The 25726-nt window shown below is 41.9% G+C and overlaps 1 protein-coding gene across 1 annotated transcript; it reads right to left on the reverse strand.

Moving 5' to 3' along the window:
* Positions 1-767: 767 nt before the first annotated feature.
* Positions 768-25135, reverse strand: rnf10 (ring finger protein 10). Its single transcript, XM_021621298.3, has 17 exons — positions 24039-25135; positions 17751-17935; positions 17274-17479; positions 17076-17166; positions 16803-16987; positions 16549-16685; positions 4444-4598; positions 4123-4251; positions 3821-4034; positions 3570-3703; positions 3336-3453; positions 3123-3224; positions 2886-3023; positions 2524-2615; positions 2305-2362; positions 1974-2138; positions 768-1872 (listed from the first exon to the last, which is right to left on the reverse strand). The coding sequence occupies exons 1-17, from the start codon at positions 24202-24204 to the stop codon at positions 1796-1798; spliced, it is 2352 nt and encodes a 783-aa protein (XP_021476973.3). The 5' UTR covers positions 24205-25135; the 3' UTR covers positions 768-1795.
* Between the last annotated feature and the right edge of the window lie 591 nt (positions 25136-25726).

Below are 25726 nucleotides of genomic sequence, written 5' to 3' on the forward strand. Positions count from 1 at the left end.
TCCTCCTGGGCTGCGTTCAATATGAAAAAAAAAAAACCCGTCTGCTTCGTTTCAATTAAACGGAAACGGTGCTGTTCTGAACGACCAGTTGAAAAACGGGGAGGGATTAGGTTATGGGTTCAAAATGCAACGCTGCCAACCACTTCCCTTTAAATACGCCACTCATAGCATTAAGCCATACCAACCAAACGGAGGAAACGTACCTCAGTATCATCAAGAACGTTTTGGGAAAACGTGTCGTTTAATACAAACCTTTGCTACGTTGCAGAAAGAACCCCTGGGATAAATTACAATATCCTTTGCGTGGGGATTCCCACCCCCAATTTTTTTTTAAAACATTTATTTCGAAATGGTTCTTGATAGATAGGTAGGTTCTGATTTATTAAAACATTTTCAGATACATTTTTCATAAATCAAACCATTCACTAGGCAGATCGCCTAGTGGTTAGAGCGTTGGACTAGTAGCTGGAAGGTTGCAAAATCGAAACCTGAGCTGACAAGGTAAAAATCTGTCATTCTGCCCCTGAACAAGGCAGTTAACCCACTGTTCCTAGGCCGCCATTGAAAATAAGAATTTGTATTTAACTAGGCAAGTCAGTTAAGAAAATGTAAAAAATAAATAAATAAGATTTCCAGTACACTCAACTAGCTTTCTCCTTCTGACAGCCAAGTGTTAACTAAAGTAAAAAAGAATAGTAACAAAATAAAAATTGTGCATCAATACCCTCTCATTTAGCTGCAATACAAAAAAAGAACCAGATAATTAGTTTGATTGTGCATAATCCTTTATTCCAATGTCAGGCCAGTTGACATTTAATGTTCATGTTCACTACAAACTTAAAAAAGAAGAAAAGGAACCCTCAAACAAAACTTCTATATAGTATCTTTACATCCCACCTTTTCACTCCTTATATAGCAAGTAATCAAAAGTCAGCAGATCTTTAGCTTCACACAAACATATTTGCAACACTGAATTGAAACCAGGGGGGTAAAGTGCCAATGTTACAAATTAGACTAGGAAGGACAAACAAAGGACTATGGTAGAAGGGGGAAAATGAATAGAGCAAAGAGAAGAAACTGCATATCCATGGTCTAATAATTCTAACACAAGGTCCACAGTGCATTTGAGTTGTCTGCCATCAACACACAAAAGATTTCCAATCCTTTCTTTAATACTAGCTACACTGTATTCCTTGCATTTCCTCCAGACCGGTATGAGAATCAGACTCATGCATAGAGGTTGTGCTATGTTCAGGCCAAATCAGAGTAAAACGCAAGCAGAACATACAACTTGTAGTGGAGTTTTTTGTTTTTGTTTAAGCAGACATTTTTTTAAAAGACCAAATTCAGGGCTGACAGTGTTTGCGACTTGGGATTGGAAATCTGGGATGGTTCAGAGGGTGTGACGTACCTGCAGCTGGCTGACTGCTACCCCAAATAAAACGCACCCCTCAAAACAATTCCATTCAACCCAACATAGATCCTAATATGGTCTCTATAACAAATGAAACTCATTCTACCCTCCATCCTTACAGCAGATTTTTTAAAGAAGATTTTCAATGTGGCAGGAAGTTGGAACAAATCTTTGTAGAACACATAACAAACCAATTGCACAATGTAAGAAATTGTGAGTGGGACTGTGGTGGAGGCATTACTTACCTGGGCTACATACAACAACAAATTCTCCATTGCCTGTCATTCTAAAATAGAGCTGCATGGAAAAATGACAGTGATGGGAGATGGATCAAACTCAAATCTGAGCAGGTGAAGGGATACATTTCAACTTCAGTGTCATCTACTTTGTGTGAATCATAGAGGTGCTGAACAGAAGCTTCTGTTTCTGCTTCTTCTTCTTCTTCCCCCCCTTTTCATCTGAGAGAGAAGGAATAGGATAAGTATGCAGTATTCTAACTCCACAAATAAGGCATCACTTACACAAGCTAAGACACAGACAAACACAGTGAAAGACTGACCAGGGATGACCACTGGCTGTGGTGGAGCAGTTGGACCATGGTCCAGCTGCAGGAGTGCCTCCTCAAAGGCCTGGCTGAAAGAGTTCTGGAAACTGGGCACTGGGACCCGGTCAGACACATCACTCTCTCCATCGCTGTCTGCCGCTGGAGGAGCCAGAAGCATTTCTGAGGGAGCAGCACAAGAAAAACAGGAGTCAAACATGGACCAACACTGTCGAATACTGACACTCTATGGTCCAAACAAACATAGGGTTTGGCTGACAATGCTCGCCTTGCCAACTGATTAGAGCAAACAGAAACTGAGGAAAAATGAATGATGTAGAGTTGTCACCTTTCTTTGGAGTGGTCCATGGCCCGGCATCAGCCCTGGCTTTCCCATCCCTCAGCATCTTATCAGGGGAGAATAAGGGGTGATGAGAGATAAGTCATCTAAATTGTCTATATCCAAAAGTTGTGACATCCTGACATCCAAGGTAATCAGTCTGTAATAAAAAAAATTGTAGGTACAGACATGTAGGAGTGACTAAATTAATGAGTTAGGCCTACAGACCTGAGCGAAGGACATGCAGTGAGAGTCATCCTCCACACAGCCCACGCTGGGCGCAGGGCTGTCTCCAGTCAGACTAGGGAACATCATCCCATCTACAACAAGATGGAAATGGCGTTTCAGTTTACAAGACACCGTTTGTAATGTGCTATATTTGGGGCGGCAGGTAGCCAAGTGGTTAGAGTGTTGGGCCAGTAACAGAAAGGTTGCTAGATCGAATCCCTAAGCGGACAAGGTACAAATCTGTCATTCTGCCCCTGAACAAGGCAGTTATCCCACTGTTCCTAGGCTGTCCTTGTAAATAAGAAACACTTTAAAGTTCCAAGCCTATCAAAATAAAGGGCAGTTGAAAGAGCTGGTCTCACCTGAGACAGCGCTGCTGGTGAGGGCTGAGGGAGGGGCCAACAGAAATTCAGGATACACTTGTGGACTGCCGTTGTGAGGTGGTGACCCAAATGCCGGGAACTGCTGAAGATTCTCCAGCCCAATATGCACCTCTGGATCTGAGAAAAAAAACATTCATATGAAGATACTTTATCTGATGACAATTGTTCAGTTACGCATTCTACATTGAGAAACAACCAAAAGTAATATGGACTCACATTTCCCCTGCTTCTTGTTCTCCTCCATCTCAATACGCCTCTCCCTGCGCTTCTCATCCCTTGCTTTCTTTTGTCTGAGACGCTTTCTTTTCTCCAAATCATCTGAGAGTCAGAATTGAAAAAAGTGATGGAGAAAGAAGATCATTATTGGATTAGTATTTACTCTAAGAAGCAATGTACATGACTAGAATAGAGAGTATGTTAGGTTCTGACCTGCAAAGCTGTCCAGGGTCTCTTTGGACAGGGTGGGGGGCTGCAGGGCCAGCTCACAGATACTGAACTCACAGGTGAGCGGCAGGTGAGCCAGGTAGCGGTGTCGACGGCGAATCTCCTGTAGCCAAGAGAATCAAAACCTGAGATATTGCACATGTTCCTGGGATGAAGCAGAAGAAACAAAGTCTTGGTACATTTTTCAAGAACAAACGTGGTTTAGATCTAATCACTTACCTCAGTGATAGTTTGCCCCTCAATCTCCACCACAGTGGCCGTGATGGTGTGGGGGCTGGCCTCCAGGCTGCCGTACTCACGTTGGAGACAGCGCACGTTCACTGGGTGCAGGAACATCTGCTGGCAGTCCTCCGCTGGAAGAACAAAGGAGTAAGTGCAGAGACTGGACTTTTGAATGTAATAAAGAGGACAAGGTAGATGTTAAGTGGAGAGACACTGATAAACCGTAGTTATGCTAAAGGGTATCCTACCTTGGTAGAAGTAGTAGGAGGGGCCATGCTCTGAGGTTTGGGGGCGCGCCGTTTCCTCAGCAGGCTGGGGCGCTGCATCCTCAGGGGACTCCTCCAGCACTCTCCCCAGGAGCCCTTCAGGGAGCTGTGGTTCCTCACCGGTGGCCTCCTCAGGGTCCTCCTCTGGAACCTCTGCCACCTCATCATCAAATGCAGAGGAATACTGCAGAACTGGCTGGAAAGAGTAAAACATGGAGAATCTCTCAGAGCCAATAACACGGGCAAGTTTGGAGAGTATATTAATGAGTTATAAATGCAAATACCTTGGTACTGCTAAAGGTGGTCACCACTTCCTCCTCAGGGGAGGTGGGATCTGCCAGGGTGAGATTTGACAGTTCCAGGTTGTCCTCAGCACATGCCTTCTGGTGCTTCAGCAGAGCTTCCACTCGCTCCTGGACCACAACAGAGGAAAGAGAGGGGGTCAGTTCATGCTATATAGGCATATTATATGACTTGACCTAAATTTGTGTAACAAGTCAAACTTCACACACACACACACACACACACACACACATCACTACTTGCTTCATGCAGTCGAAGCTGCCTGTATTTTAAATTACAAGCTGCTAGTTTGTCAGTGTTACCTGCAGATTGCACAGGGCACTCTGGATGAAACAGGCTGTGGCATCCTCTCCCTGGGTGAGCTGACCCTGCAGAGCGGCCTTCTCCTCGGCCACTAGGCCCAGCACCTGCTCCCGAGAGGCCAGCAGCAGTTTGGAGTAAGGGCTCAGATGCACATCTACAGCACAGGGGTACAGCAATGTCACAACGACACATATACCATACCACAGAAACAGGTATATGGTAAACAGTGTCCTACGGTACACTAGAACATTGGTACTTTTTCAATACTACAAACTAGGACTGTGGCAGTCATGACATTTTGTTAGCCGGTTATTGCCATGCAAATGTCTGCTGATCCCACGGTAATTGACCGTTTATGAAAGAACACGTTTAGCATCTCCAGGCATACAAGTCACTGATGCAGACCTTTGGGACATTTTTAAAAGGTCTAATAAATCCATTTAATACACACCATCACAATATATTCATCATCTATTTTAGGCAGATCTAAAGAAACATTCAAATAAAATAATAAGTGTATTTCAAAAGGAACCGAATATGAGTTGGCCTAGAACCGACTACGCGCTATGTCAAAGGCTGTAGGCTAGTTTATTTAGCAGACACGATATGCTTATGAGTGCCATTATTTTATATGATTTTATTGTATTAATAACATAATTGAACTTGGCGAAATAAAATGGAAAATATATTTATCAATTTCGTAGCGGGTGTGCATATGAAGCGGCTATGTTGAGCATAAAAACGGCTCCTATACGCAGGATTTAGAGTTATTTGGCAACTTTAGTTGTGAATGACACAAATCTTAGAAACCCAAACATATATGGGCTCTATGATGCGACTACAGGCTATTACCTATTTGAAAAAGTCCCAGGACCAGGGACAGAGGAAACTGTAATCAGTATGCACTCGAATAACGACTGGCAGCCGCTTTCCCGCAGTGTAAATCATGCTGGGTAGGCTACTATAGTAGCAGCTGGGATCCTCTTTTTAGTGGCAACCATCAAAACTCTGCTATCACATGGGATTGCATATAGAAATGTCTGTTTATAAAAACACTAATTTCACTTCACACATGTTTGTCATGGGCTCTCCAACCATGTTCCTGCAGCTACCCAATGCTTAATTTTGGAAACGTCGATAGTAACAAGTTTTCACAACAAAACATTTCAATGAACTGTTGACAGCCCCCCCAATCTCTGCGCGATCGAGAAAGCAATGGAGAGGAGATGGAGAAACACAGTGGTGGGATATTCTATAGCTAAAAAAGGTAGTGTCAACCTATTAATTATGAAAATATTAAAACGTGCCTCATTACTAGGTTATTCAAAATCAAATTAACTATAAAATGTAGGCTAACTAAGCCACCCTGCACAATCAGTGAACCAACGGCATCGCCTAGGCCTATATGTTCTCTCCCAGACTCGTGGATAGAAAGACTGGAGCGTAGCAAGAGGTACTCATTCCATCCAGAACGCATAATACAGTCCACACTCAAAGGAAATTACTAGATTGTTTAATTTTGGGTTATAGGCTAGACCAATTATGTACCAAAGACATCTTAAATGTTTTTTTTTATATGCGGTAGGTAATTTATCATTATTTTGATTCAGTTTTTTGGGGGTGTGGCTTGGGCTCATATACAGGCGAATGCATGCATATAATAAGCTGTAATATGCGCATGGGTGTTCTTACATGCAACGTCTTAAATGCTCTGAATGAAATCCCCTTAAAGCGCTGTCCATTTTGTTGTTTGGCTTTGAAACAACATCCACGACAACCATGTTTCCCACTCAGTTTCAACCTGCTGTCGTCACAGTGAGGTGAGTTTTAAAATCATGATATTATTTTGATAAGTGGTTGATGTGATTTCGATAACATTTGCATTGATGTCAGAGAGGTTAGAGGGATGATAGAGCACTGAATATCAGGCCATTAGGACCTGATGGTAGTTAGCAAGTTGGTTACTACAAACACATGTCAAGAGATTACTTTGACTGTGGTCATGACTACCGGTATGGCGGTGTCACGAGAATATTGTCCCCGCAACAGCCCTAACTACAACATGAAAAACTATTAGATATAATTTTGTTACTTCCGGTTCGTCTATCAAATGTCTCACGTTTGGAAACCAACTAAATGTATTTTACTTATTCTAAAATGTATTAAATTAGCCCAAGTTTAAGACAAACAGAATCCATCACCGATTCATATTCCCTGCAACTTTCTGAAGACAATACGACACAGGAATGCGTTCTGTGCGTGCATGTCGATCACTTTGTGTAGCCTTTAACATGCTAATGCTAACCGTCTTCAGGTAGATGGAAAGGGTTCCCCCAAACTGAAAAAGGCTTCCCCCAAACTGAAAAAGGCTTCCCCCAAACTGAAAAGGGCTTCCCCCAAACTGAATAAAAAAATGTACTGCAGAGTAACATAGGTCGCCTGTCTAAATACACACATCTAGGTCTGATTATCCATTGAAGGAGGGAAGCCTAATATAGCGGGGTGAGATACGAGATATTAACGAGTCATAAATCACAAGGAACAGAAAAATAGGCTGTGGACCTTACAAACCCTGGGATATAGCTTATAGTTGTATACGTGTGAGACCTAATGTCCGATCGAAAGACACCTCTATAGATAAAGTTTCAGGAAAGGAATAAGCACACACGTCGACTGTGAGAAGAGATACACAGAAGCAATTGGATCAGAGTTTTAAAAACACACACAGAAAGTTTTGAACGAGGACAAGAAGATAATTATTTGCGCGCAAGATTGATATATTGATACAGTCAAAAGTCATAAGGAAAAACAAATGAAAGTATGAACTTATTGTTGTATATGTGTGAGAACTAAATCATATATCAAAAGTCTTCCCGATAATTATTCCGGAATTCTAGGAGAGATTAACGGGAGGTATTTATCAACATAGGTTAAGGGTAATAGAAAACACACAGAGATTAATAGTACATGCACATAGATTGTGAGAAGAAGCATAATAACAATAATAGTAATTAAATAAACATGGGTAGTAAATCCTCTTAAGGGATTCCGGAATTAACCGGAGATGAGAAATATATATGCAGGGAAAAGATAAAAGAAACTATCTATTTTGGCCCGAAATGGAGGAAAAAAGTATGAATTTGATGGATGTTTAAATATAGAAAAACTGGAATCAATGACTAAACAAATATATAGGGTATGTGGGGACAAGGCACAGAAGCAACAGGCAGAAGGGCTCGACACCGCTCGCGTTTGGCTGGCTGAAGCTAGAAAAAGAGAGGAGGGGGCCAAGAAAAAGGGAGCTACTAAGGAGGAAGGATTAGGTAGCCAGGAGCGAACAGGGAGGACTCCCACGGCTCCCACAGAGACACCACCCAAACCCAAATTATACACCTCTCTGGTAGATCACGCATGGAGGGAAAATCCAGACGACGAGGTGGTGGTGGTGAAACGGGGGCAGAAAAACCCGGTGCCGCCTGTCCCGTCACCACCTCCCCTATATGCTGGTCCACAGGGAGCCGAGGGAGGGACACAGAAAGGAGGACAGGATTTAGCAACCTTATTGAGAAAGTGGATAGAGGTAGAGAAAGGGAGAAAGTCAAGAAAAGTGGATAGAGAGAGTCAAGAGAAAGGGGGAGATGGATGCTTTAACTGTCACAAACCGGGTCATTTTGCTAGAGACTGTGAGGCGGCGTGTAAACACTGCAATTAAGTAGGTCATAATCACCGAGACAGTAAAAAGAGAGAACAGAAAGGAGAAGAGCATCGAACAGTTACTATTGGGGTAATTGTAGATAAGCACAAAGGAGGCTTTAAGGGAAATGGACCTAAGAGAGACGGGAAAAAATGCACAGGATCAGACGATAGAAAGTGTTTCAATTGCGATGAGACAGGACATTTCGCCCAGGAGTGTAAGGCTCCCTGTAAACATTGTGACCGAGTAGGACACAACCACCGCAACTGCAAACAAAGGGAAAGGCAGGAGAGAAGATAAGGAGACAAGCGGGAGAGAGAGACAACGAGAGTGAGAGTAATGAAAATCATCGCCGGAGAAATGCTTGGACATTTTAAATTAGGGCTGTTTTTTGGGAATTGTCTCAGTAGTACGTGCCTGATTTTACGACTACAGACAATTATAAATAGGGTTCTTTGCGAGGAGTCTTCGTCATTTCACTAGCTTTGGTGGTCCAGTCGTATAATTCTCGCCTGGCACACGGGAGGCTCGGGTTTGTTTCACAGCCTATGCACCAATTGACTAAAATCTGGGTTTCTGATTGTAATTCAACTATTGATATGTTTTTCCTGGAAAGATACGGTCGTTAGTGTTTAAGATATAAACTGAACGATAATAGCTTGTTTAAGTTAAATTGAAAGACTAATTCATCCAAAAGAATAGCGAGGCGATTTCGATGTAATACGTTGTCTGTTGCCTAAATGGTCTGCTGGAATAACGTATTGAGAATAGGAGAATAACTGAATCACAGAAGAGACAGTTGCCTAAAATCTATGAATCCTAATAATAAGCAGATAGGTAATGGCGATAGAGTTGTGCCCAGCGAAATGTTTTTTATTCTAAAGGGTTGAATGATGTGTGTTATAAATTTGGTGATTTCCATGTTACTTTTAAGTCTTGGACATTTCATAAGTGTGAAGCCGAAAGAGAAGGGAAAGTTGTGAAGTTTGGTTTTAATCTTACGATAGAGGTTCGGCAGAACGTTATATTTTTGCCGACTGGTAAGAATAGGTCAGTTAGTTGTGCTCGCAGGCTATATTTTGCTGTAAGGGATTCAGGTCTGAATAGTTGAATTGTAAAAGTTGTGTGACAGTTTCTGATTATTGTTTATTGAAATTTTGTTTTATCTTTTGACCAGTAGTAGTATTTTTTGTATTTTATACATTACTCTCATGGAAAGATGTGTTAAAAAAAAAAAAAATGGGGCGAGGTGAGTTTATAAAAAATTGTCATAAGGTTATTTTGAAAAATCCCACTATTTTGGCCTAAGTAACATTTAGTAACCTAGCCACATTTATTTCCCTTAGCTGTTGTTGTATGTAATGTAAGAAATTTAACACAAGGCTGTAAAATTTACATTATAGTATTATCAGATTTTTTTTATTGAATAAGGTTATAAAGCCAGTAAGAATAGGTTTTAATAATGGTAGACTTGTGTTAAGTATTTAGGACATATTTTAAGCCTGAAGGAGTAAGAATAAATGGGGAAAAGATTGTCAGTTCAGCTTCGGGACATCAGACAGTGGAAAAACGGTCTGCTCCATTGGTGATTAAACATGAGATGTCAGGAGGGCAGGCATGCATTCCAGTCCTCAACTCCAGGTTATGCCTAGTTCATCTGTTGGGAAGAGATCCAATGACTATTGAATGTGGCCGTCAACCCCACAGAAAGCCAGAGGCCATAAAAGAGATTACTCACACCTTTGAGGACTTGGTAGACGGGGGTATAATTAGAGAAAGAGATGCACAGTGCAATTCTCCAAGGTTTTGGCAAAGAAAGCAGCCCTAGTTGTGAATTCTGCCACAGAGGTATAGTAAATACCTCTGGGAAACCTATTGCACATGCTCAGTTGATTTTGAATCTATTAGATGCTGTACTTTTGCCAGAAAAGTTAGCTATTTGTAAATTACACAGATTGTATTTGGCATCATGATAAGTTACCCATACTACCTAAGTCATTGTTTAGATATGCAGCAATATTGACACATGGGCAGAACCATGTGCCAACAGGGAGGAAGGATGGTAGAGCAGGTTAGGAAACACTGCAGGTTAGGAAAGACTTAGTGGCCTAGAGGATAACTACTTAAAAACATTTTTGGGGGTAGAATATCCATTCCAACAATTGGAAATGGACTTCATTGAACTATTCCGAAGTGAGGGAAAGAAGGGGTGTTTAACAATAATAGATAAGTATATTAAATCGGTAGAAGCGTTCCCAACTTACTTGGTGGACATGATTAGGGTAGCTAAAATATTAGGTCCAGATATTATCTCTAGAGTTGGTTTACTAGGATATATTTCTTTAAACAATGGATAACACTTCCGCTTATCAGGTAGAACATATAGAATACCAGAGTTAGGGAGACCAGAACAGGTAGACATAGAAGTTGAAGATATACTAGCAGAACACATAAGACTGTTTGTTAACCAAACCCGTATGTCCAAGACTTTGTGTCCAACAGGTGAATTACAGGAGAAGGTGATTCATTCAATCCAACCAGGGGACTGGGTGTGGATCCAGTCCCTGAGGAGAAAAGACTGTAAGCAGCCCTGTTGGGAAGGCCCATACAAGGTTCTGTTAACCACTGCCTTTGCCATTAGCTGAGAGTCCCTTGGGTCTACGTTACCCACCGCAAAGAGGTATGTACACATATAAGCACTGCTGATCACACACACAGAGTTAGGAGAAGAACCGAGTACCAACAGGGTCCGGGGGTTACCTCCTTAACAAAGATTCCCCATCCCGACCGTTCCTCACTGTGGGTGCTCCTAGAAGTGTGAGTATGGGGTGGTACCTAGCAGACCGACTAAGGGCAGGAGAGGGTTGGCGGTTTTTGGGAAGCGTGAAGAAAGAGGATCTCGGGTTATGGTATGTGGGCTTCGACCAGACCAGCATCGACACTAAGGTACCATTCCGGGTAGTAGAGGTTAGGGCTCAACAGAGATTTGTGAATGATACCGGGGATGCAGTAAAGGGGTTCTCTGACCAATTATCCGCCACCTCCCTCATGACCTGGCAAAATAGGCTGGCTCTCGATATGTTATTGGTAGAAAAGGGCGGGGTAGGTAGAATGATTGGGGTTCATTATTGCACGTACATTCCTAATAACACAGCTCCAGACGAATCAGTGACCAAGGCCCTGGCTGGTTTAACCACATTAGCTCATGAGTTAGCAGAGAACTCTGGGGTGGATACTTCCCTGACTGGGTGGTTCGGTTTGGGAAATGGAAGAATGTCCTAAGTACTGTATTGTGGGCTGTTTTCACCTGTATGAGTGTGTTGATGTTGTGTGGATGCTGTTTGGTCCCATGTGTGAGAGGTTTAATCACCAGAATGCTAGAGACCAACAGATGGTGAGATATGGACCGATTCCGAGCTCCGACCAGTGGGATGACGCATACAGGCCTCCAGGCCTAGGAGATGGCTCCGTTTCTTTCAACCACGAGGAGCCAATGTTGGATGAGACTATCTTCAATGTTTAGACAGACTTCCTTTAAATGAAGATTATAATGAAAATCCTAAAAAGAAGAGTTATAATTGGATATAGGCCTAGAACAGTCATTGATGAGTATCAGATGTAAATACATATATTGGTTTTGTTTACTTTTATAGAACATTTATGATTCCATATGGCGATTGATGTATCAGTGTGTATTATTTAGTCATGGGGTGGATTGATAAGGGAATTTATATGCTTAAAGGTAATGACTAAGCAATTCCACCCTGAAACGTAATTATGACATTATGTAACATATATAATGAATAATTAAATGTAACTATTAGTAATCATTCATTTCTGTAACATGTATAATGAAATAGAATGGTAAACTTCAGAATAATAAGGTTTGGGTCGAGACAAGTAGAAATGTGTGTGTGTGTGTGTGACTAAGAAGATACCGAGAACAATTAAACTGTGTATGACCTGACCTGGCTAGAACTCACAGGGAGTCAGTCCTGTCAAGGTTCCTCTAATCTCGGGGGAATGGAACTGCCAGTTTGGTAGTGATAAACAATGGTGAGAACCATGGGGAAGGATACATTCCACCTACTGTTCGTGTGTATGTATGTGCGTTGGCTATCTACTGTTCGTGTGTATGTATGTGCGTTGGCTATCTACTGTTCGTGTGGAGGTATGTGCGTAAGTAGGGAGTGAGTTATAAAATGGATGTCTTTGTATTATGGACTTTAGAAAGTGCTTGTGAATAAACTGTACGAACCTTTTGCATAAGCTGAGTCTTTACTTAATTATTCTTCAACCCAGGGTCTTACAAACCTCAGGGATTGGTCAAAGCTATTGATTGTTATTTATTATCATTGGGATTGAAAATTCTCGTGACATGTATGCAAATGTATAAAAAAACTGAAATTTCACATTCACATAAGTATTCAGACCCTTTACTCAGTACTTTGTTGAAGCACCTTTGGCTTCTTGGGTATGAAGCTACAAGCTTGGCACACATGTATTTGGGGAGTTTCTCTGCAGATCCTCTCAAGCTCTGTCATGTTGGATTGGGAGCGTCGCTGCACAGCTATTTTCAGGTCTCTCCAGAGATGTTAGATCGGGTTCAAGTCCGGGCTCTGGCTGGGCCACTCAAGGACATTCAGAGACTTGTCCCATAGCCACTCCTGCATGTCTTGGCTGTGTGCTTAGGGTCATTGTCCTGTTGGAAGGTGAATCTTTGCGCCAATCTGGGGTCCTGAGCGTTCTGTACTTTGCCCCATTCATAATTTCCCTCGATCCTGACTTGTCTCCCATTCCCTGCCACTGAAAAGCATCCCCACAGCATGATGCTGCCTTCACCATAGGGATGGTGCCAGGTTTCCTCCAGATGTGACACTTGGCATTCAGGCCAAAGAGTTCCATCTTGGTTTCATCAGACCAGAGGATATGGTTTCTCATCAATTGAATTTACCACAGGTGGACTCCAATCAAGTTGTAGAAACATCAAGGATGTTCAACGGAAACAGGATGCACCGGAGCTCAATTTTAAGTCTCATAGCAAAGGGTCTAAATACTTATGTAAATAAGGTCTCGTTTATTTTTAATACATTTGCAAACATTTCTAACAACTTGTTTTTTTTCTTTGTCATTATGGGGTATTGTGTGTAAATTGCTGAGGATTTATTTTTTAAGTCTGTTTTTGAATAAGGCTGTAGTGTAACAAAATGTGGAGAAAGTCAAGGGGTCTGAATACTTTCTGAATGCACTGTGTGTGTATGTTATGTTGGCTGTGGTTTGAGTGTCATGTTGCCTATTGGTCTACATATTTAATTCTAGTGATTGTGTTCCCCATACTCTATATAAATGTTTATAGATATGTCTTGTGTATTTGATGTATTGACGCAGGGCTCACCCCTGATAAAATAAAGGTTAACTAAAATAAGTAATAGTAAACTTTACTTCACTGAAAAAAGAACAAAATTATCCGCAATAGTGGTAGAGATGACCTCTGGGAGCCAACTCTAAATAGACCACATTCAAGCCCTCCATCCCCCACTCATTCAAAAGTAGGAACTGGTTCCTCCAGTCTAACCCCTGCTGCTTTCTCTGGCTCCACACCCACCCAGCCATCTAGGTGTGAAGAGGCCAGCCCATAAGCGGAGGAGGGCCAGTGCACCAGCGACGACTACCACCGAGGGAGAGGACCGTTGGCACACTGTGCTAGAGGATTATTTGGAGCCACTTCTACCAACATTTTGACCTAAAAAGCAGGCAGGACCTCAGCTGGACATTACTGGAAAGTACAGCCCCCTTCATCTTTGTGTTAATTAAAAAATAAGTTAACTATAGAGAACATACACAAATGTTTTGTACTTACATTAATCAATTGACCAATTCGGCCACTTGGCTACATTTGGGCAAACTCATGAGGGACACCTGGGAAAGTTCATACTAAATATTATGTAGCTATCACTAGGGATGGGCGATATATATCGTGTGACGATAGAAAAACGTCTATGGTTTCATATTATGCTCTATCGTTTATTTCGTTGTGTCGCAAATCACACTCTTCACGGCAATACTTTTCATCCATTGAAAGTCGCTTTGCGTTCTGAAATTTTCAACACAAACATGGAGCAGAGTGAATGTGACACAGAGCACAGAGACCGTACCTAAAATAGGGGCTACTTCGGTCGCATGGACGTGGTTTGGGTATGAAAAGTCTGACACGGACCAGAAAACCGTTCACTGCAAAATACGCCGCAGGACGGTTCTGACAACAGGCCCAAACACCACTAACCTCTTTTACCACCTAGGCAAGAATCATGTGAAACAGGCCGGTCCCGACAACAGGCCCAAACACCACTAACCTCTTTTACCACCTACGCAAGAATCATGTGAAACATTACGGAGACTCTACGGATGAGACCCAAAAAAGTACAGTTGAGTGCTCAAAACAATCCCAACTCAGACATTGCAAGAGGCTTTTGCCCGCGACACAGCATATGGCAAAGAATCACGAAGATGGAAGGAGATAACAGCTGCCGTTACAACTTACATCTGCAAAGACATGGCCCCAATTTACACTGTCGAGAAACAGGGGTTTCGTGATTTGGTGCCAACACTCGAACCAAGGTACCAAATGCCAATTTGTTGAGTATAATTCCAAATTTAATAAGAAATAGGCCTTTACATGTGGTCATGTTAAATAAACTATTTATTAATTGAATTTACAGAAAATGTGTATATTGTGATATGTATCGTTATAGGAAATGACCTGTATCGGGATGTGAGATTCTGGCCATATCGCCCAGCCCTAGCGCTCACATTCCTGAATATACCAGTCTGAAACTTTGCACACAAACTGTTGCCCTGTTGTGGACAACATCCCAGCTCAATGTATGGCCTTTCTTTTGCATTTCAAAGATGATGCAATAAAATGCCCAAGTTTGTTTTATTTTATGGTTTTACCAGATCTATTGTGTTATATTCTCCTACATTAATTTCACATCTCCACAAACTTCAAAGTGTTTCCTTTCAAATAGTATCACGAATATGCAACAGTGTGCGTGCAAAGTCATTGACTATAGCTCAGTATTCAACACCATATTACCCTCCAAGCTCATCACTAAGCTGGGGCCTGGGTCTAAAACCCGCCCTGTGCAACTGGGTCCTGGACTTCCTGACGGGCCGCCCCTCAGGTGGTGAAGGTAGGAAACAACACCTTCACTTCGCTGATCCTCAACACAGGGGCCCCGCAAGGGGGCTTGATCAGTCCCCTCCTGCACTCCCTGTTCACCCATGATTGCATGGCCACACACGCCTTCAACTTAATCATCAAGTTTGCAGACAACACAACAGTAGTAGCACCACCCGCAACCGCAGGGCTCTCCAGAGGGTGGTCTGCCCAAAGCATCACCGGGGGCAAACCATCTGCCCTCCAGGACATCTACAGCACCCAATGTCACTGGAATGCCAAAAAGATCATTAAGGACAACAACCACCCTAGCCACTGCCTGTTCACCCCGCTATCATCCAGAAGGCGAGGTCAGTACAGGTGCATCAAAGCTGGGACTGAGAGACTGAAAAACAGCTTCTATCTTAAGGCCATCAGATTGTTAAATAGCCATCACTAGCACATTAGAGGCTGCTGCCCTATAGACATAGACTCAAAATCAATGGCCACCTGAATAATGGAACACTAGGTCCCTAATAAATGTACATATTTTGCATTACTCATCTCATATGTATATATTATTCTACTCCACTGTATCTTAGTCTATGCCGCGCCGACATTGCTCGTCCAAATATTTTTATATTCTTATTTCCATTCCTTTAGATGTGTGTATTGTTGTGAAATTGTTAGATATTACTGCAACGTTGGAGCTAGAAACAAGCATTTGCTACACCCGCAATAACATCTGCTAAACGTGTACGTGACCAATCAAATTTGATCCTTGCCTCAGGTCCTGAGCTACAGCCAGTTAGTTTTAGGTATGTCATTTTAGGCAGATATTGAGTTGAAGGGTCCTAACCAGAAGAGGTTAGATTTTTTATTTGTTTTTATAAAAGAGAAATGCCATGGCTGCAAAAGTACCATTTAGAAATAGCCCAAAAACCAGCAACCAATACATTTTCTCCAGGACATCATTTTCAAAGTAGCCCAAGCTGCAGGAAAACCACAAACATGGCAACACTGGTGCATGTGCACATGAAATAAAGGGACACAAATACACAAATACACGTTTTTCCCCAGACCTCCCCTGGTGTGATTTAATCACTTTTGTGGACTTAAAACATTAAAATGTGTGATTCTCCTTGCCTTTTTTTGTTGCTGCGGTATCGTGATACTAAACGTGGTATAGAAGTCAAACTTCTGGTATCGTGACAACACAAACATATGGTAATCATCCTCCTCATCGCTCACCTCCAAAGAGTATAGGCTCCTCCACTTTCACCCACTGAGAGCTGGGCATGGCCACCAGAGCCCCCTTCTCCCTCCGCATTAAGCACATGGTGATGAGGTCACCGACTGCATACTGCCTGGTTTCCATCGCAACCACACTGCAGTGAGACATGAGGGGATAGAGTGTGTTATTCACCATTTTCAACCATTATATTTTATTTCCCAAAGGTGGCGATAGAGAATGTTCTGATAGGGCTATTTTACATCTCACTAACCTTTTGAGGTCATCAGAGTGCACAGACTCATAACAGATGGGGCACTTGGACCAGCTCTTGTCACTGAGAGACAGGTAGTGCAACATGCATGGCCAGCAGAAGATATGGCCACAGCGGGTGATATGGGCTGCTACCGGGGGGTAGAGGCAGATGGGGCAGGAGGGCACCTCATGACTGTAGATGCGCTAGAGGGGGGAAATAATAGATGCATTAAAAGTCCAATTAGGAGGTGGAGATTTCATGCGAAAGAGAGGGCTGATGTACAGAACCTACCACTTGCTGTACACAGTCCCAGTTCACCAGAGTGTCTGGGTCAGTGAAGTGAGCCTTGTAGTCCTGGTCATCGGTCACCACAAACTGGCAGCTAAAGCAAAAGGAGACCAAAAGGTTAAAAAAAAAACACCAATCTAACAATTCAACAAGCCTTATGTCATACTGCACAAGAAAGATTTGAATTGAGAGGGTGCTCACTTGGCCTGCAGGAAAAGCTCCTTGTTGAAGGGCTTATGCTTGTGGCCCCACTTGTTGCGGCGGCCCCAGCAGGAGTGTCCTTCTCCTCCTAGACCACCATGGCCCACACGAGGCTCAAAGGTGAAGTTGAGCAAGTGGTTTAGACTGATCTTTTTAGGTCCAGCAAACTGAGCCGGGTTGAACTCAGCCTGGCGGCACTCTGCTACCTGGGGGAAGGGAGAAAATAATTACAACCAAACTTTCCTGATTCACAGGCAGAAATAATAATATTCCTATGGGCCTTGTTTCTACATATCAGTGACTTAAATCACTCTAGCATATAATGTCACTATAATAAGTGCTAGTTAAGAGCGAACAAGATCCCAAAGTGGGAATATACGAGTATAGGGCCGAACAAAGCTTTCTTAAAATAGGCTTATGTAGGTTATTCCGTAGCCAACGACAGATTCATGTTTTTGTTATCTTGTGAATGCTCACCTCGTCACATCTTCCTTCACCTGTAACGCAATACTGCCGGGGTCCACCTCTCTGGGGAGGTCTCTTGTCAAAATTCTTGCTTTTCTGTGAATTGGTGCGACGAGGGCCAGGGAAACTGTCACTCTTGGGAACGGAGGGCTCTCGCTTGCGGCTGTAGCGCTTAGAACCTCCATTATTCTTACCATCTGAGGAGAACAACAGGGGAAAAATAAGGGAATTTATCATTCCAGCAGGATCATCAGCAATTCTATTTGCATTATCATTGCTTTTCTCATGCTCACTGTTGCCCGTGAGGCACTATGATGTAAAGTAGAAATGAACTTGTACCAGCTTGTAGCCTAAATCAACCAAAGGAAGGGTGAAGATCATGCAGATCTTGCTGATATTATTACTGTTGTACCAAATACCTCCCTGAAAGACACCAACGCAGAAAGGCATATTGGTAAAAAGGTAAACATATCCTGCCGGTCCTCTCGTTTAAAAAAAAAAAGCTCATCTTTAGAATCCACAAGACTAGTACAGAGTGGGCCGTGTCATGTGCACTTATCAGCACAAGCCAGAGCAAGTCAAGTCACACTTGCACACAAGTGATAGATCACTCTAAAATGTCCTGTTATGTGTGTAGATCCTGTTACGTGCCTCAATCCCAAATGAATGGAACTGTTTTTATGTTTGTGTTGCATAGGCTTGTTTAAAAAATAATAATATCAGAGCGGTAGACCTCGGCTTGCTTTTTGACTGCGAAAGTGATCTTGACTCAAAAGATTGGTGATCACTGATCTACAATGACGAAATGAGATGTCATCCACTGTCGTAGGTCCTATAACCAGCTAACTCCACCAGCCTCTATGGACGACTGTACAAAAATACTAAATTAGTATTCTGTATATACATGAAACACACACTTGGAATAATTTTCTCCTCAACGGAGGGTCACATACTGCAGTTATGAAAGCCCAGTTATGAAGCCCACCTTAGCCTGTTTGAACAATAGTTTACCGGTGGTTACATATCAGTAACATATTGAAAAGGCCAAAATACATTCAATTCAATGCAATGTGCAGAAATCACTATGCACCTGACTCTTGGTGAATGTGTCAATGCTCTGTCAAAAGGCACGACTTACATCACCTCCAATATCACGTAAACAAACCAGCCCTACCACTAGGCCCTGCAACGTAGCGTGGATCAGAGTATGTGAGCGGAGCGTGCACAATGTGACTGCAGCGTGGCGCGAGATTCCCAAAGGCTGGAGCGTCGGCCTTCTCGCCCGCTTCAATTTCGCTCCAGCAATGCTCACTTCACGAGCTCAGGGCATGCCCGCCCCAGCATGCATCTGTAGTCTACTTGTGTGCTGCTATAGCCCCTTGCTTTAGCTACTGTCATGGAGTTCCCTAAATATTTTCATAAAGATACTGATAAAAATCAAGGTGACTTATAAAGATCAGGACCAAGAGCAAGAGAGAAGGTGCGGTGATGTAGTGTCCACAACTAAAGAATCATTGTGGAAAGTGTATTTTCAGTTACCTGAAGTATGATGTGCACGTAGTAAGTACACCATGCTAAAAGGAACGAGGTGGGTAGATAAATACTTTGCTAGAATGGCACACTTACACACTACAAATCAGATCCCTTAAACATTTTGTTATATTATCTATACAATCGGCCATAACTGATTTTGTCCCAATAAGCCTGGCATATTTGATTGGGTTATTTAGCCTAAAAAAATTAACTTTAGGTCTACCTATGGAAAGAATAAAATGACTCTGCCCAGCCTGGCAAGAACGCACAAAAGGGGGTTTAGCATCCCCAGTGGCTCAGCAAGTGTAGAGAGAATATTCTTCGCTGCTGACCTGCTCTCCAGGCATCATCACGAGCCTGAAGCCACAGACTGGCCAAACTCATGTTTCTGAAAATAAATTCAAAAGGAAAGTCATTTTTTATTTAATATGTATTTAAATTCTAAGTAAGTCACAGCCTATATGCACAATTTATATAATGTAATGATTTAATACCATGAAATGTGTTTTATGTCCCTACCAGCCTATTGTGTCGCACTTGCAACTGCTTCAATGTATTTCTTTGTAGGCTATAGCCTTGAAATAATATAGTCTAAATAATTCATTTTTCATTCCTTCTTAGGCTCACTGTCTGGCTCCTGACCTATTTAGTGTTTATGCTGTTTAATATGATACGTAGTATATTGAAATTATGGTAACTTCTTACATTCACCTTTTCATGTTTTTTCAAATACTTTTCATTCAAATCCATATGGTTTGGTTTCAATACTTAAACTAAATTGGTAGGTCCAGGTCGTCACAAAAAAAGATGGGGGCTGGTTACATTGTGATCTTAATGAATGGAGCAAATTCAGAGCAGGAGTTTTTTTCCCTGTGAGCGTGGAGTGGTTTTTAGGAAAGACAAGGACGTACATGGAGCGCAAGCACGTGTGGGACTTCCAATCGCTCAACTCTGCTCACATGCTCTGGCTTGGATGACCAGTGTGTCGTGAATAACAATGGTGGAATTGGCAGATCACCTTCAAAATAAAATTACCCCACTGAACTGATGCAAACATATAAAAAGTGTAATCGTGCAACAACTGTACTAGACGCTAAACAAAGTTGAAATTTTGTTTAAATTCAATAAAAGACAATAGTTAATTTGACACAAAAAAAATAAGAAATCTGTTGGAACTGCACTGTGGATGTATTATACTTCAGAATTGCATTGGGGACATAGTCCCAGTCAAATGTGTTATTTCACAGTTTTGATGTCTTCGCTATTATTCTACAATGTAGAAAATAGTACAAATAAAAACCCTTGAATGAGTAGGTGTCCAAACTTTTGACTGGTACTGTATATTGCAATGTATAGCCTTACACCATTTCATGGACTGGATCCCGAGGTATCAGCCTACTCGGTAACCACGTTCACATTAGTAAAGTCATACCATATTAAATCATTTAATTAAAAATCACGACAGCTGTGATGGACACAGTTTTGGTACAATTTTATAAATGCTGACAGAATGCGAGAAATGGCAATGGAAACATTTATGGGCAAATATTGATTTAATAACCATCATATCGAAGTAAATTTGGAGTCACGCGATGATCATGTGTGGTCCTCTTACTACAACTCAGGGAAACCATGCAGTTTATTAGGCTCCAGATGAAATAAGTTATGAACAACTTCACAGGGTGGTGAACGTGCACGGTGTTCCTGCTGCTAAATATTGAGGCTCTTATTCTGGTGACATGATGATAGATGCTTGACTCACTCTTATCTAGGGCTGTGACGGCCATGACATTTAGTCAACCGGTTATTACCATGCAAAAAAAACGCCGGTCTCATGGTAATTGCCCGGTAATTAACAAACACATTTAGCATCTCCAGGTCTCCACGCCTTTGGAACAGCTACATAAAAGTAGATGTCTAATAAATTCATTTCATATCCACCATCACAATAAATCCATTATTTCAGGGAGGTCTAAAGAAACATATGATAAAAAATGGATTATGTTACTTGTATTCTCATTTTTACTTTCAAAGGGAAAACTAAAAAATGATGAATGTTGGGTTCTTACATTTCCCACAAACCCACCCTGTACAAAACAACATGCAGATGTCTCATCCGGGTCTCTGTCGTTCCTATTGTGTTTATTGGACATTCATTTTTGCATTGTAGAGCCGTACCCCATTTCATGGACCCAATATGCATAAGTAAGGCTGTACATTGCAATATGAATGTCCAATACACAGAATAAACTGACTGTGAAGGGGATTTTCCACAGGGTTGTTCCACCTCAAAAAGCACTTTAAGAGGATTGACACCAACCATCTCAGATTGTTCTGAAATCGTTCACCCAAAATGACATTGGTTTCCTTACCTTGACAATAGACCGCTTACAGAGTATGACCGCAACCCATGCTTTGGTTTTGTTGCCCACTGTTTCAAATGCTAACTTTGAGCATTTGTGGAACAAATCTAATGCAAGTCAATGGTATCTATATTAGCATTACAAAACCTTATGGTCAAATCAACAAGTAATAGTTACTTATAGATCAGGGATTGGCAAATTAGGGCCCGTGGCAATTACACCTTGCGCATTCTACTATTCTAACTTGCAACAGTAAATTGGAAACCCCCCCCGTCAGTCAGTCTCAATATACCTTTGCAATTTAGAATACGCAAGGTGTAATTTCAATTTCATTGTGCAGCAGCAGTTCTTCTCTTGTTATGTAACATGGAACCCAAACCGGCTGCGTGCGTGCGCCATCGTGCATAAATGTATTTTGTCCCCCCACACCACACGATCACGACACGCAGGTTAAAATATCAATTCAAACTCTGAACCAATTACATTAATTTGGGGACCGGTCAAGAAGCATTAAACGTTTATGGCAATTTAGCTAGCTAGCTTGCTAATTTGTCCTATTTAGCTAGCTTGCTGTTGCTAGCCAATTTATCCTGGGATATAAACATTGAGTTATTTTACCTGACAATTAATCCACACATAAAACAGTCAACCGAATCGTTTCTAGTCATCTCTTCCTTCCAGGCTTTTTCTTCTTTTAACGTATATGGTGATTGGCATCTAAACTTTCATAGTATTACCACGACAACACAGTTAGTCTTTCAATCACCCAAGTGGGTATAACCAATGAGGAGATGGCACGTGGGTATCTGCTTCTATAAACCAATGAGGAAATGGGAGAGGCAGGACTTGCACTGCGATCTGCGTCACAAATAGACCTGACTTCTATTTTAGCCCTTGGCAACGCAGACGCTCGTTGACGTGCGCGAGCAGTATGGGTGCAACAATTTAATAATAATGATTTCTAAATTTATTTTGCAACACAAGCGGTGTAGTCAGGGTGTAAGTCACTGACAGTCACTCAATTTGCCCATGTGTGCAAACATTTGAGATTGTTTAGTTTAGATAGCTGACCGCTAGACAAATTTGTAGTTGGCCTAATCATTGTTGAATTACCGATCAGGGGTCCACCATTGAATTAGTTAGTCACTGACGCAAATATCACATGAAAAACTGCATATATTTCTCTACACCCTATGGCTAAATGTGTAGAACTGGAGGAAATTGGTTGTAAAACCTCAAATTTTCCTCTCTGCCCCATGGCAAAATTAGTAGAATTACATGAAATTAGTTATAAAATTGCAGAATATTCTCCCCGCCCCATTTCAAAATGTGTAGAATTACAGCAAACGTGCTTTAGAAACCACAACATTTTCTCTACTTACCATGGCAAAGTGTAGAAGTGCATTCATTCTTTTTTAAATATATAAATCAATTAAGTCACTCCCCGCTGTCAAGAGGGGGTAGCTAAAATGTTTTGCTCACATGGTGGGGACGGGGGAGCCTCATGATGATTTCAGATGTGTCCCCCACCCCAATCAAAGTTGCCCATCCCTTTTATAGATCATTTGGATACGAAGCACAAAAGTGCTAAATATAGGTACCATTGATTTGTGCCACAAATGCAAAAATGTTAGCATTTGAAACAGTGACAACGTTACCAAAACATGGGTTGCAATCATACCTTGTACATAGAGCATTTACATGTTAAGGAAACCAAAATATTATTTGGTTAAACAAAAAAACATAATAGAAGGAACACCTTCTAGTGGTAAGAAGCTGGTAATTGTTGGTGACATCACCAAATTCATTGAGAAGACATTACCGATGATGAAGAAACAATACTCCAAGCCGCAGCTCCATACTACTTCAGACATACAAGAACTGATACTGTATACTTGTTGTTGGGTTGGGATTGGTGTGGGGTGGTCCGTGGGTGGCTTTTGACCAGTTCTTTGGAGTCATCATGTCTTACTAATTGTTAGAAAAAAAATGTTTGGTCCAAATCGGATGTTAGGTACTGGGCATATATTTATTGAATATTATATAAATCCTATAAACAAAAAAATTGTCACTGGGTGCAATCAATTTGCTTAATTTCTCAGATATCAAGTTACATTGCGACAAAATAATATTGCAGGAATGCTACTATTTTCTGTTCTGAGATGGTGGGTGAAATGGCTTACGACATGGAACGACCCCACAGCAACACAATATCTAAGAAGATAATATTTGTGTAAACTTTAGAATTGTAATCTGTGGGGGCCATTTTGTAGGCTGATTAGCCGTTACCTATGGACCTTGTGTCGCTCTACTCCGTGACACCCAAAGACTACAATTATAAACCAGCCAGATGGGGTTGGCTAGGATTTAGTTCGAATGAGAAAAGCCATTGATTAATGTTCACCTGTTTTCGGTTTAGATTCTCCCGGTGTTGGGCCTGTAGAACTCGAACGGGGCGGAACCTTGTTGCTGTTGGCATTGCTGTTTGGATTCTTCTCCATGGTTGTGTCCTTTCTGCGAGAAGTATTTAGGCCGAGTTCCGGGCAGAGAGCGTCCGAGCTCCCTAGCATTAAATGGGACAAAGGGAGAGGAGAGCGGATTGTAGCGAGTGCGGGTCAGGCAGCGAAGGCCCTGTTTAATTTCGGTCAAAATGGGAGACTCCATTACGGCGACATCTTGACAACAAAACAAACCAAGAAAAATAGAGACACAATTTAGGCGTCTCAGTAATGGAGGCGGTGTAGAAATTGAGAACGAAGCGAAGGCTCACACCGGGGCCAAGACCCAGGAATGTTGAGCGTTTTCGCGTTCTGGGAAACACTTGGCCCCAAAAAGGCGCTGACCGTTCTCCAAAGAATGGAAAACGGACAATTGTGCAGTTATCCCCCCCCAAAATATGATCGTACGGACGAGCTAAAACTAATGGCGACAGGTCGCCAAACAGGAACCACAGAGACCCGGATGAGACATTTGCGCGTTGTTGTTTTGTACAGGGTGGGATTGTGGGAAATGTAGTAGAAACCCAACATCCGTATTGTTTTTTTCCTTTTAAAAGTAACAATGAGAAGACAAGTAACATAAATGTGAATACTATTTCAGAGTGAATTGTCGCCCCCCTCGTTGTGGTCCTTCTCTAAATGTTTGAGGAAAAAGTGGTAGTATGGTTGACTAGCTCTGGAAAACCCAAGGGGGGGGAACATATACCCAGCCCTTGAGTTCTCAATTGAATGTACCGCATGGACTATAGCTGGATCAATGAACTATGATCCCGACCCTCTGTTTTAACGTTTAGAAACGTTAATAATCCTTGCGTGTGATATGGTTGATGGAAACCTTAGGCAGGGCCGGATCCAGGTGACAAAAACACAGCCCCTGCCAAGGTACTGAACTTCCTCCCCAGTTATGCTCCATTGGAGAGTTTGAAGCGGAAATTGGAGGACGGAGGAAGTGTAGTCACGGTTGGAGTCAGTGTTCTTGAAAATACAGCTGGGCGCAACTTTCCTAAAACATAAAGTATATATTTTGTAAGTGAAAAATAGTTTATTGCTTATATATACACACACACACAGCTTAATATTAAAGACCCCAGAAATGTTCCATATGCACAGAAACATATTTATCTCAAATTTGTTTACATCCCTGTTAGTGAGCATTTCTCCTGTGCCAAGATAATCCATCCACCTGACAGGTGTGGCAAATAAAGAAGTTGATTAAACAGCACGATCATTACAAAGGTGCACCTTGTGCTGGGAATTAATTTACAGTTGTCACACAACACAATGCCACAGATGTCTCAAGTTGAGGGAGTGTGCAATTAGCATGCTGACTGCAGGAATGTCCACTAGAGCTGCTGCCAAATCATTTAATTCTCTACAACAACTTTTTTTTGAGAGAGAATTTGGCAGTACGTCCAATCGGCCTTACAACCGCAAACCATGTGTAACCACGGCAGCCTAGGACCTGCACATCAGGCTTCTTCACCTGCGTGAACTTTTGAGGCCAGCCATCCGGACAGCTGATGAAACTGAGGAGTATTACTGTCTATAATAAAGCCCTTTGTGGGGAAAAACTCATTCTGATTAGCTGGGCCTG

The sequence above is a fragment of the Oncorhynchus mykiss genome, chromosome 11 (genome assembly GCF_057628025.1).
Source record: "Oncorhynchus mykiss isolate SJ-2025 chromosome 11, ASM5762802v1, whole genome shotgun sequence".
NCBI lineage: Eukaryota > Metazoa > Chordata > Actinopteri > Salmoniformes > Salmonidae > Oncorhynchus > Oncorhynchus mykiss.